Source organism: Bufo bufo, chromosome 2 (assembly GCF_905171765.1).
Source record: "Bufo bufo chromosome 2, aBufBuf1.1, whole genome shotgun sequence".
Lineage (NCBI taxonomy): Eukaryota > Metazoa > Chordata > Amphibia > Anura > Bufonidae > Bufo > Bufo bufo.
This window is the reverse complement of record NC_053390.1, coordinates 439,248,646-439,262,937: the sequence shown is the minus strand read 5'-3', so window position 1 is coordinate 439,262,937 and position 14,292 is coordinate 439,248,646. Positions and strand designations below refer to the sequence as shown.

General features: G+C 46.3%; 1 protein-coding gene across 1 annotated transcript in view; it reads right to left on the bottom strand.

Annotated features, from left to right (window-relative positions):
- Positions 1–14,292, bottom strand: part of LOC120990913 (sodium/iodide cotransporter-like) — a 52,876-nt gene that overhangs the window by 18,360 nt on the left and 20,224 nt on the right. The window contains exons 9-10 of the mRNA XM_040419799.1: positions 9,790–9,878; positions 9,592–9,704 (exon numbers count right to left, since the gene is read on the bottom strand). Coding sequence (XP_040275733.1) covers positions 9,592–9,704; positions 9,790–9,878 — 202 coding nt within the window. The remainder of the gene's footprint in view (positions 1–9,591; positions 9,705–9,789; positions 9,879–14,292) is intronic.

Here is a 14,292-nt window from a genome sequence, read left to right as displayed (position 1 = left end):
CGTAAGTAGCTTATCTGTGTGCATCCAAAATACAAAACATCCTCTCTCTCATAGATGGAAGGTGTGTGTTACAAACTGGATGTGGATACAGTGTGCCATTATTACGGATTTGGCTTAAAGCTACTCCTAAGAATGTTATCTAAGTGGGCCCCTGTGGTCTTCACCCTTTAACCTCTGTACAGAGATCTGGACTTCGGTGTAGGGGAACCACCAGGCCGCTACTTTTTGGAGTAGTCTCTGTTCAAGTGACAGCTGACCCATGAGGTCAAGAGACACCGGTGCAGAACAAAGAGACATTTGGCAAAACCGTAGTCAAGGAAAGGCTGAGTTCATGGGAGGCAGAGTTTGTGTGTTCTGATAAACAGTCCAAGGGCAGGGTGGGTAGCTCAGGGTCAGAATGGTGATCAGGCAGAGGTCAGATCAGGCAGTGGAGGGATCAAAACTGGGAAGCAGACAGAAGTGGATACATGAGTAGAACAGCACACCTTTCCAGGACACTAGTGGACAAGAACCTATTGCTCAGGCACCTTCATATAGGGTAAGGTGCCTTAATTACAGGATTGCCAGCCATTTAATGGCCCTTTTAAGAGCCAGAGGTAGGGCAAAGGTGTCCTATAGGCAGAGAAAGCCTTAGCCAGCAAGAAGCACGCTGCAGCCTGCGTAGAGGGACAGAGCTATTCCAGCAGCCAGGCCCTCCAGGAACAAGAATAGAGAGGCCGCAGGGTCCGATGCACCATAAAATGAAGGCACTGGAGAAGGTGGGCAGTGTAGCAGTGGTCATGGACTGTTGCAATAACAGTGTATGAGTGGATGTTCATCAGTGCTTTGACATATAGCACTGGGACCTGGTTTCATTCTAGAGTGAAATAGTGTTTTTAACTATGTGTCAGTAAGTATGGCCTTTTTCAGTGATATCTAGTAACTGTATGACCTGTGGTAATGTGAACAGGAAAGTATATGGTAAAGTTCTGGAAGGGGTGTATATCTCACCCAGGTTCCTCAACTGGGTGAGGTGAATAAGATAGCTTCAGCAAATATAGTTGCTGAAGCTATTTTCTTTAGTTGTTTATGGGCTAGATTTAATTGGACTGGGGAAGGTAGGCTTGGTAGAGGGACATTCCCAGTCCACCCCATTCCAGGGCATGTTTTCCCCTAGCCTGAGGGATCTCCAGGTGTAGCCATCTGCGATCATTAAGGGGAAATAAAAACCTGTCCCAGACTGTCAGTCTGGGGGAAGCGATGTCTGGAGATATGTCCAGTAGTCTGGCTGCTGTCCTGACTAAAGAAAAACCTGATGCCCTGTGTGACCTGTGTTTTATAAGTGAGGCTGATACTATCTGTATTAGTTAGGCTACTTTCACACTAGCGTTCGGGGCTCCGCTTGTGAGCTCCGTTTGAAGGGGCTCACAAGCGGCCCCGAACGCATCCGTACTGCCCTAATGCATTCTGAGTGGACACGGATCCGCTCAGAATGCATCAGTCTCGCAGCATTCAGCCTCCGCTCCGCTCAGCAAGCGGACACCTGAACGCTGCTTGCAGCGTTCGGGTGTCCGCCTGGCCATGCGGAGGCAAGCGGATCCGTCCAGACTTACAATGTAAGTCAATGGGGACGGATCCGTTTGAAGTTGACACAATATGGCTCAATTTTCAAACGGATCCGTCCCCCATTGACTTTCAATGTAAAGTCTGGACGGATCCGTCTGAACAACTTTCACACTTAGAATTTTTTCTAAACTATAATGCAGATGGATCCGTTCTGAACGGATCCAAACATCTGCATTATAGGAGCGGATCTGTCTGTGCAGACATCAGACGGACCCGCTCTGAACGCAAGTGTGAAAGTAGCCTTAGTTCTCAGAAGAGCATGATTTGTTTTACGTTTTTGTTGTCGAAAGTGTAAAGGCTATTTATTTCTGCTGTTTGTGCCACAATAAATTAGAACCTGATTTGAACTTTATCCTATTGTCTGCACCAGAATCTGTCACCGCCGCCCTGCTTCAGAGAGCAATCCCTGACAGACCTTTTCACTAAATTGCTTTTCCAGAAAATACCAGCATGCAGCTAATGTTATAAAATAAGATAAAATGAGTCACTGGGTTTCAATGGTACTTGCGCTGCTGGTCTCCCGACATGAAGTGGGTTCTTCACAAATGTAAAATGTTAATATAGTGGGACCGCGCTGCTCCTTATTCACACACAGAGCGTTTTTCCACGAATGCAGGTATTCACTTTGTCTGGCCCAAGACAGACACCCTTCAGTTGAATCGCAGTTTACTTCTACGCAGATTGAAACTCAGCGTATCTATGCTGGATCGTCGTAGGCTCCTATGCAAGATGTCATAAACCGCACAATAGTGAGAGTACCTCCGGCACAATAAAAAATTCTGCTTTATTATACTCACAGAAGTAAAATGGTTTAACAGCATGTCAATATAACAATGTTCTTTCCGCACAGCTGTGCGGAAAGAACATTGTTATATTGACATGCTGTTAAACCATTTGACTTCTGTGAGTATAATAAAGCAGAATTTTTAATTGTGCCGGAGGTACTCTCACTATTGTGTTGTGTTTTTTCTGGTGGCAGCGACATTATCTGCGCTACATCTCCTGTGTAACGTGTGCGCAGCCTATACTTTCACACTCGCGTTTGGTGCGGATCTGTCATGGATCTGCACAGGCGGATCCGCACCGATAATACAACTGCATGCATCTGTTTAGAACGGATCCGTTTGTACTATATTTAACATAGCCAAAACGGATCCGTCTTTAACACCATTAAAAGTCAATGGGGGGCGGATCCGTTTTCTATTGTGCCATATTGTGTCAGTGAAAACGGATCCATCCCCATTTACTTACATTGTGTTGTCCGTTTGCCTCCGCATCGTCAGGCGGACACCAAAATGCTGCAAGCAGCGTTTTGGTGTCCGCCTCCAGAGCGGAATGGAGGCAGAACGGAGGCAAATTGATGTATTCTGAACGGATCCTTAGCCATTCAGAATGCATTAGAGCAAAACTGATTTGTTTTGGACTGCTTGTGAGAGCCCTAAAATGGATCTCACAAACGGAAAGCCAAAACGCCAGTGTGAAAGTAGCCTAAAAATATCTGTGACATCCAGTGTACTTTTTCTGTAGACGGTGTCCGCTGCGGACAGTTACATTACCTGCACTACATCTCCTGTATAACGTTTGCGTATCCAAAATATCGGTGACATTCAGTCAAATTTTTTTGCTGCTGGTGGCAGCGACATTACATGCGCTACATCTCCTGTATAACGTTTCACCATCCTAAATATCAGTGACATTAATTCTGTGTAATTTTTTATTAGCCGCTGGTGACAGCGACATTACTTGTGCTATACCTCCTGTATAATGTTTGTGCAACCTAAATATCAGTGACATTAATTCAGTGTAATTTTTTCTTAGGCGGTGGTGACAGCGACATTACTTGCGCTATACCTCCTGTTTAACATGTGCGCATCCTAAATATCAGTGACATTCATTCAGTGTAATTTTTTATTAGGCGGTGGTGCACGCAGAGGCCGTGGCCCTGGGTGCGGTGAAACTGTGCCTGCTGCCAGAGCACAAGAAACACACTCATCCACGATACCTAGCTTCATGTTCCAGTTTGCAGGGCAGCGCAGGACACCACTCTCGAAGTCAGACCAATGCGAGCAGGTGGTCGGTTGGATTGCAGCAGATAATGCTTCCAGTCGGTTAAGCACCCCCCTGTCTTCCACAAAGTCCAGTCTCAGTAGCCAAGAGTCTGGTCAACAGAATCCTCACCCTGATACTCCTTCCACCCACCATGTAGAGTCTTGGCAAACAAGTGATCCCACACTCGGATATTCAGAGGAGCTGTTTTCATCGCCATTCCTTAATTTTGGCCTCTCGCCAAGCCCACTTGAAGAGGGACATGAGGAGATCTTGTGCCCTGATTCCCAAACTCTGGAGCATCCACAGTCATAAGAAGATGATGGTGGGGAACGGCAATTAGTGTTTAACGAGGTGGAGCATGATAATGAGACACAGTTGCCAATAAGTGTCTGAAGAGGTTCATGATAAGGATGAGACACAGCTGTCAATAAGTGAGGTTCTTGTTAGGTCAACAAGTCAGGAGCATGACCAGAGTGAGGAAGTGAAAGAGGAGGTGGTGGACGATGAAATCACTGACCCAACCTGGGAAGGTGGCAAGCCGAGCAAGGACAGCAGTACAGAGGGGGAGGGATCCGCAGGACTGCAACAGACTGGAAGAGGCAGTGGGGTGGCAAAAAGGAGAAGGCGGGCCACACCAAACAGGCCCGCAACTGTTCCCTGGAGCACCCCCTTGCGGCAATCTTCCTTGCCAAGGGGTAGGTGTTCTGCAGTCTGGCCCTTTTGTGCGGACAATAAAAGAATTGTCATTTGCAACCTGTGCTGTACCAAAATGAGCAGGGGCGTGAACACTAGCAACTTCACCACCACCAGCATGATCCTCTACATGGCATCAAAGCACCCTAATAGGTGGGCCGAACGCCTGGGTCCACAATCAGTGTCTGTGGGTCACACCACTGCCTCCTCTTCCCCTGTGTTATCTGCTGGCCAATTCCCTGTCCAAGACGCAGGCCCGGATGCCTCCCGACATGCACCTGGACCTTCGCAAGCACCATCAGCCTGCACATCCACTTCTGTGTCCCAGCACAGCGTACAGATGTCCATACCCCAGGCCTTTGAACGAAAGCGCAAATACCCAGCCAACCATCCACAGACCATAGCACTAAATGTGCACCTTTTCAAATTGCTGGTCCTGGAAATGGGACACTGGGTCTTTATGCAGCCTAATGGCGTGAAGTCCCAGCCTTACACCAGCATGTGTCCCGTAACATCACCTGTGCCGTGACCAACGCAGTTATTAGGAAGGTCCACTTAACCTCTTCAGGACACAGGGCGTACAGGTACGCCCTTATGTCCTGGTACTTAAGGACACAGGGCGTACCTGTATTTCTGATCACCGCCGCGCAGCGGGCGGTGATCGGAAGCCGGTACCTGCTCAAATCATTGAGCAGGCACCTCGGCTAAATGCCCGGGGGGTCCCGTGACCCCCCCATGTCGGCGATCGCCGCAAACCGCAGGTCAATTCAGACCTGCGGTTTGCGGCTTTTACCTATTGCGGTGGGCGGTGCCATCGGGTCCCTATGCGGCTGTAGGGGGGACCCGATGGCATGGAAGGCAGCGCGATGTCTAAGGAAGGCATCGCGCTGCCTTCCGGTGAAGAGCCTGTGAGATCCAGCCCCCTGGATCTCACAGGCCCCGGAAGCTGTATAAGTAATACACACAGTATTACTCATACAGCCAATGCATTCCAATACAGAAGTATTGGAATGCATTGTAAAGGAATATACCCCCCAAAGTTCAAGTCCCAAAGTGGGACAAAAAATAAAGTGAAAAAAAAAGTTGAAAAAATAAAGTTTCCCCCCCAAAAAAATTTACGTTTTCAAGTAAAAATAAACAAAAACATAATTTCCCCCAAATAAAGTTACAAAAAATTTGTAAAAACTAGGGAAAAAAAAAAAGTATACATATTAGGGTGAACGTTGTGGAGGCTGGGAGCGAGTCGTACCCTGGGATGGCACAGGTGCTACCGATGCCAAGGATTGCGGGCCCTACTTCCATCAGGGTTTCCGCCGACACCTACGTTAGTGGCTACAACCCCTGTCTCCTCCTCCACTTCCACCTCTGTATTATCATCTTGCAGCACCAGTCAGTAGCTGGAAGCAGCGTAGCACTGCAGTGGGAAGCGGCAACAGGCCGTGCTTAAACTGATCTGCTTAGGTGACAAACAGCACACTGCCGCAGAGCTGTGGCAGGGGATAAGGGACCAGACTGAGCTGTGGCTCTCGCCACTCAACCTAGAACTAGTAATGGTTGTGTCTGATAATGACCGTAACTTGGTGGCGGCTTTGGAGCTTAGCAAGCTCACACACATACCATGCCTAGCCCACGTATTCAACCTAGTGGTTCAGGTTAAGGTGCGCCGCGTGTGTGCCCATTTCCGCAAGTCATCGACAGCTTCTGCCGGTCTGGCAATGCTGCAGCAGCGCTTGGAATTGCCAGCTCACCGACTGTTGTGCCAGCTCACCGACTGACGTTGGCCAGGTTTTGTGAGCAGCAGAGGGCAGTAGTGGAATACCAGCTGCAGCATGGTCGTCGCCTTTCCAGTCAGCTTCCGCTCTTCACAAGCGACGAGTGGGCATTGATGTCTTACCTCTGTGAGGTTTTGCGCAACTTTGAGGAATCAACACAGATGGTGAGCGACGATAACGCTATTATCAGCGTAACCATCCCAATTCTGTGTCTACTCAAACACTCGCTGCTCACAATTAAGGCGGTCGGTTTGCATGTGGAAGAGGTGGAAATGGGGGAAGACAGTACACAGAGTGATAGCCAGACCCCACTCAGTTCGTCTTCTCAGCGCAAATTAGATGATGAGGAGGAGGACCAGGAGACGGTTGCCTGCGCTACAGAGGGTAGTACCCATGGAAGGTTTATTTCATCTGTTCAGCGTGGATGGGTAGAAGAGGAGGAAGAGTATGAGGATATTGAGAGTCATCCTCTTGATGAGGACAGTGAAGTCTTGTCTGTTTTGACTCTGGCACACATGGCTGACTTTATGTTAGGCTGCCTTTCCCGCGACCTGCGCGTTGTACGCATTTTGGACCCCTGCTACAAAGAGAACTTCTCATCTGTCATTCTTGTGGTGGATAGGACAAGCAAAATGGTGCAATACCAGAAGGTCCTTGTGGAAAAATTGCTCCAAAAATTTCCAGCTGATAACGCTGGCTGCAGAGTACATAGTTCCTTGGCCAATCGAGTAGGGGAACACACAGCAGTTCCAACAGAGGCAGGTCAACACTCTCCAAGGTCTGGGACAGTTTTATGACCCCCCGCCAGCACCCTCAACCTGATGCACGGCCTAGTGTCACAAGGAGGGAAAACCGTGTCAGCATCCTCACTGATCCCTGTGTGCCTTACAACTACCCCTTGGAGGTGCTTGCCTGCCCCGCCGCCAGCGTTTTGTTAGAGTGTGTATTTAGTGTTGCTGGGGGCATAATACCTGTCAACTGAAAATGCTGACCGGTTGACTCTTATAAAAATGAACAAGGCCTGGATTGCCCCTGACTTCTTGACTCCACCAGAGAAAAGCGGCTGAACATAAAGGCACTCTAAATGTGGCTTTTATGGTGTATTGAATACACTATATTCCATGCACCCCTTCCACCACTAAAAAGGGTATATGGTTCAATCTCCCTTTTCTCGTCCTCCTCCTCCATGCTTATTAGGCTGCCCTCACTCCTAATGTTTTAGAGGGTCAGCTCAGCAGCGGGCCATCACCCATAATGTTTTAGAGGGTCACCAGCAGGCCCTCACCCATAATGTTTTTAAGGGTCACCAGCAGGCCCTCAACCATAATGTTTTAGAGAGTCAGCTCAGCAACAGGCCCTCGCCCACAATTTTTTTTAGATGGTCAGCTCGGCAGCAGGCCCTCGCCCATAATGTTTTAGATGGTCAGCTCGGCAGCAGGCCCTCGCCCACAAAATATTTTAGATGATCAGCTCAGCAGCAGGCCCTCGCCCACAAAATTTTATAGATGGTCAGCTCGGCAGCAGGCCTTCAACCACAACATTTTTTAGATGGTCAGCTCGGCAGCAGGCTCTCTCCCCTAATGTTTTAGATGGTCAGCTCAGCAGCAGACCCTCACCCCTAATGTTTTAGATGGTCAGATCAGCAGCAGGCCCTCGCCCCTAATGTTTTAGAGCAGGCATGCTCAACCTGCGGCCCTCCAGCTGTTGTAAAACTACAACTCCCACCATGCCCTGCTGAAGGCTGATATCTGTAGGCTGTTCAGGCATGCTTGGAGTTGTAGTTTTGCAACAGCTGGAGGGCCGCAGGTTAAGCATGCCTGTTTTAGAGGGTCACCAGCAGGCCCTTGCTCCTAATGTTTTTGAGGGTCACCAGCAGGCCATCAATCATAATTTTTTAAGGGTGCCTATGATGCCCTCCTTTATGTGTAATAAAGGGTGTATTGGAGTGCCGGTTCCTTGTAATTTTTGGCAGCCCTTTCCCTTAGTGCAGTGATAGGCAAACTGCGGCTCTCCAGCTGTTGCAAAACGACAACTCCCACCATGCCCTGCTGTAGGCTGAAAGCTGTAGGCAGTCTTTGCATGCTGGGAGTTGTAGTTCTGCAACAGCTGGAGAGCCGTAGTTTGCCTATCACTGCCTTAGTGCATAGGCTTTATGAGTGCAGGAGTCCCACTACCTGAACAATTGTACCACTATGTGAATGAAGCCCTCCTTTATGTGATATACAGGTTGTATCGGAGTCCCTCTTCCTTGTAATTTTTGGCAGCACTTGCACTTTATATACAAGTGAATATACAGGAAAGAATGTTTTCTAACAATTTTTCCTCTAAAATCAATTTTATCTTCGGTTTGGTGCGTATTATTGTCAGTCTGCAAAAGTGGCATACTACTCGGACAACATTGTTCCCAGCAGCGACCTGGGAGTCCAAGATGCATCCAGACATCCTCCCCATTTTGTTCCCGAACTATTTCAGTGGTGTTTCCATCAATTTCTGACCTTTTCCTATGAACCAGACACCCTCCCCTCTTCAGAGCAGGGGGTGCCTGGTTTAATGCTCGGGTTCTCCATTTCACTTCCATTGTGCTCGGGTGTTCGGTAGAGCACCCGAGCATCCCGAGGTGTTCTACTCGAGCACCCGAGCACTTTGGTGCTCGACCAACACTACTAGAGACCGACTAGGGGATGGGGCTTAACATCATTTTGCCCTAACACAGACAGAACCCAACAGGGAGGCTCCAGCCATTTGTTTAACAGTTTATCACAGGAGAATGAAAAGGAGTAGGGGGAACATGGCTGGGAACACAGAGAGAATATTTATCTATATATTTTTTAAATATTTTGTACATTTTCTGTGTTTAGCTTTCCTGTTTACAGCCCGCAGGGGCAAGGCTAGGGAGGAAACAGTAGCCTACACAGAGGTGACAAGCTTAGTTCAGGATCTGATAAAGCCTGTAGTAAGTACCGTGCATTAGTATGTGTCCAACTCATCTTCAGTCTGTCAGCCCAGGTCTGCCTTAGCGTATAGTAATCCTCTCCATCAGTTAAAAGTGACTGTGGAGACCATTTCTCAGCATTTCGGCTATGTTCACATGGGCAAAATCTGCCACTGATTCAGCAGTGGAAAAAAGGTATATCCTGCGATCTTCAGCTATGTACTGTGTGCCGAATGTTCTGCCGCGAGACTTCAGGGTCAGGCATGAGCATGTCTACACTTCCTGACCCTGTCAGTCAAAGTATTAGGACCTGTTTTTAGCTAATGACTCTGCTACTGATGTTTCTACTGCAGATTTTGCCATGTGAACCTAGCCTGACTGTTGGCTTGTGTTATAAATGTATAATACCAACAGAAGACTTCCCATACTCATAATCACCTACCTTCATGGGGATGCTCATTAAACAGGACCTGTTGCCAAGCACTGCAGTAAGCTCTTCCGGTATTTTCCAAAATCTCTTTTACAATTTTAAATACTCACACAGTCCCTTTGAAATGATTATTATTTTCTTCATAGAAATATGTGGCATTTTTGGCTTAATGAGGTCTTCAACTGTCACTGCAGCCATGGCGTTTATGCTTGTAGATGCAGTGCTGTAGGAACAGAAAAAACATGAAGAAGGAGAAGACTACACTGCAGAAAAGCCTATTAATTGTATAGATCCATGAATCACTGTACCTGAGTGTCCCACTGTATGCACAGGCAAGGAAAAGACCTGGGACACCTGGATATTGTTCAAATATCTCCAACACCAGGTATGGAATGTACTAGAAGAAAACAGTAATTAGTTGGCTAGTCTTTCCCAGATATAAATCCCTGTTATTACCATGGTGCCACCTTGGCTTAACAATGTCACTTGACTGTGTTTATTAGAGATTTGCTCTTTGAGAGAAAAAACAACAACATTTGTGTTCCCTCTTAATGCATCTCCATGCTGTGCTCTTGGTTTAGTCAGTGTTAATGAAGAACTTCGGCTTTCTTTCTTTTTTTTTGTGACAAATAATGCAAACTCACCAGCAATATCTACTGATGTAATTTGTTTTATCCCAGCTCAGTCACAGTCATACATTTGAAACTTCCATTATGGGCATCTGGGTCATGTGATCTCCAATCTGATCACCAGTCCCGAGCTTGCTTGCCTGTGATTTACAGGATTACATCATCATCTCTCCTGACACCTCTCACACACCTCTCCACCCAGATGTTCCCTCCTTGTTTCTCTTTGTGTCCCTCCATGCATAGAATGATGCTGAAGATTTATTTTCTCTAAGAACAGTGATATAGCAACGGAGTAGGCCTCTTTCACACGACCGTTTTTTCCCCCCGTTTGCGGGACATTTTGTGCGTTCCATATACAGTCTGTTTACAGAACCATTCATTTCAATGGTTCCTCAAAAAAAAAACTTAATGTACTCCGTATGCATTCCATTTCCGTTTTTCCGTTCCGCTGAAAGATAGAACATGTCCTATTAATGCCCGCAAATCACGTTCCGTGGCTCCATACAAGTCAATGTACTCCGTATCTGTTCTGTTTTTGCGGAACCATCCATTGAAAATGTTATGCCCAGCCCAATTTTTCCTATGTAATTACTGTATACTGTATATGTGTGAAAGAGGCCTTAGTCAGTGGTAGGTCCAGTTATAAAACTCCCCTGACCTATCACAAGTGGGAGATGGGTTGAAGCTGCATCACATAGCGATACACTGAGACTTTGCAGACGTTCTATGTCACTGATTTCTCCCTCACTGCACTTAGATAGGACTCAGAACAAAGCAACTATGCTAACTATGTGTCTGCAAAGCCAGAGGCATCATGGGAAGTGCAGTCTGCATCAGGGGAACCACATCAGAGGGGAATAAGGAATCAATTTGAGAGGAGACGTCTAAGGCTGCGTTCACACGGGCGAGATTTCCGCGCGGGTGCAATGCGGTAGGTGAACGCATTGCACCCGCACTGAATCTGGACCCATTCATTTCAATGGGGCTGTTCAGATGAGCGATGATTTTCACGCATCACTTATGCGTTGCGTGAAAATCGCAGCATGCTCTATATTCTGCGTTTTTCACGCAACGCAGGCCCCATAGAAGTGAATGGGGTTGCGTGAAAATCGCATGCATCCGCAAGAAAGTGCGGATGCGGTGCGATTTTCACGCACGGTTGCTAGGTGACAGTCTATACACTGTATTATTTTCCCTTATAACATGGTTATAATGGAAAATAATAGCATTCTGAATACAGAATGCATAGTAGGTGATCAGTTGAGGGTTAAAAAATAAAAAAAATTAACTCACCTTCTCCTCTTGTTCGCGTAGTTCTCCCGGTCTTTAGTTCTTTAAAAAGATGAACTATGGGCTAAAGGACCTTTGGTGACGTCAGATCACATGCACCAATCACATGGTACATCACCGCGGTGATGCACCATGTGATTGGAGCATGTGATCTGACGTCACCAAAGGTCCTTTAGCCCATAGTTCATCTTTTTAAAGAACTAAAGACCGGGATAACTACGCGAACAAGAGGAGAAGGTGAGTTAATTTTTTTTATTTTTTAACCCTCAACTGATCACCTACTAAGCATTCTGTATTCAGAATGCTATTATTTTCCCTTATAACCATGTTATAAGGGAAAATAATAACATCTACACAACACCGAACCCAAACCTGAACTTCAGTGAAGAAGTTCGGGTCTGGGTACCACAGTCGGTTTTTTATCACGCGCGTGCAAAACACATTGCACACGCGCGATAAAAACTGAACATCGGAACGCAATCGCAGTCAAAACTGACTGCAATTGCATTCCTACTCGCGCGGGTTTGCCGCAACACACCGGGACGCATCCGGAACTAATCCGGACACGCTCGTGTGAACCCAGCCTTAGGGTAACCTATACAAGTATATAAATGGGCCATACCAAAAATACAATGAAAAACTGTTCCATGTAAAATGCGCTCTAAAGACAAGGGGGCACTGCCTCCGATTGGAGAAGAAAAAGTTCAGTCTCCAGAAGCATCAAAGCTTCTTTACAGTAAGAACGGTGAAGCTGTGGAATAGACTTCCTCAGGACGTGGTCACAGCAGGAACAGTGGACAGTTTTAAAAAGGGTTTAGATAAATTCTTAAAAGTAAACAACATTAATGCTTATGAAAACGTGTAGAAATCTGAGTCTCAATTCCTTCTGGGATTCGTGTCCCCACCTATCCTTGGTTGAACTTGATGGACTTATGTCTTTTTTCAACCGTATTAATTATGTAAGATAGTAGACAATGTACAAATGTCACATCAACCTAAACAGGCATACACAAGACCTTCTACATTATTCTTTAATAGGCGTTAAAAATATATCGGTGGCTCACCTAATGAATGCAACAAAATGGGTGCACACCTCCGGGACTCGCCCGTACCAAGAAATAAATTGTATAAAAAGTGGGAGTGGTAAAGTACTAATGCAGTGAAACTAACCAACCCTCTCTATCTGAATTGAGGGAGGAATGCTATATTTATTAACACTGTAAGGCTCCATTCACACGTCCGCAATGTGTTTTGCGGATACACGGAGACACGGATCCGCAAAACACGGAAAGCGGCAATGTGCGTTCCGCATTTTGCGGACCGCACATTGCCGACATAATAGAATATGCCTGTTCTTGTCCGCAATTGCGGACAAGAATAGGTCATGTTCTATTTTTTTGCGGAAACGGAAGCACGGATGCGGAAGTGTGGATCCGCAAATGTGGATGCGGACAGCACATTCCGTCCCCATAGAGAATGAATGGGTCCGCACCCTTTCCGCAAAATTGCGGAAAGGATGCGGACCCATTTTGCGGACGTGTGAATGGAGCCTTATACCGCCAGTGAGTCGGGCGTACAGCCATACTGCTATTGAGTCGGGCTGTGCACATACAAATTGCCGGTTATTTTAGCACTAGTCCGGACTTATATATGAATTGAGTTAGACACTACCGGATCCAGGGGACATATCAACTACGGGCTGTGTGTTATTAGGATACAACAGTGCCCTTGGGACCATCTCATCATTTGTGCCTCTCCTTGGAGTTTTTTTAACCGCATGAGATTTTATATGTATTTTAATATATGTATTTTAGTCAAGTGGTATTAGAGTGAATGCATTAAACAATTGTGTTGTGTACCGTAAGTCCCATTTAGTGAGTGCCCCTCCATATTTTTATACAAATTATTCTTTAATAAAAGCCTATACTGAACAATATAGACAAATTGAGTGCTATATAGTGCTTCTTTAAGGGTTATATATTATTAACAGCAGAACTTTGTGCAGAATAAGAGTGGCATTTTAGACGCCTGTCTTAATAAAGGCCCAAAGCTGGAGGTGGTTCCATAACTTTGGCGCATCCAGCGCCAGTTCTAAATGTAAGACAGCTTCCTTGCTGTCTTACATTTAGATCATTTTCTACACCTAAAACAGGCATAGAAAATGATGAATGAGCAGTGCCTGCCGGCCCGTCCTCTTCCCCACCCAGGGCACGGCCACAATTTTAGACCCGGCGTCAGCGGGGAGAAGTCACAGACAGCGCCTGAAATACGCCTAACTTAGGCGTATTTCAGAATAGTAAATGACCCCCATTGTGTAGAACAGTGTTTCCCAACCAGTGTGCCTCCAGCTGTTGCAAAACTACAACTCCCAGCATGCCCGCACAGTGTGCGGGCATGCTGGGAGTTGTAGTTTTGCAACAGCTGGAGGCACGCTGGTTGGGAAACACTGGTGTAGAACAATGATGACAGAAATAATTAATTAGCTGTTATGACATAATTGGCTCAAACGGATGCCAAATGGATGCACAGGATTTGTATTTTTGCAGAATCTGTTATTTTTCTTTATTTTTCTGTTCTTATGACGGATCAGAAGAACAGAAATATAACAGTGATGTGAGCTCTCCCTTAGGGCTCATGCACACAAACTTATTTTCTTTCCGTGTCTGTTCTGTTTTTTTGCGGACCGTACGCGGAACCATTCATTTCAATTGGTCCGCAAAAAAATGGAAGTTACTCCATGTGCATTCTGTTTCCGTATGTCCGTTCTGCAAAACATAGAACATGTCCTATTATTGTCTGCATTACAGACAAGCATAGTATTGTTCTATTAAGGGCCAGATGTTCTGTTCTGCAAAATACGGAATGTACACAGACGTCATCCGTATTTTTTGT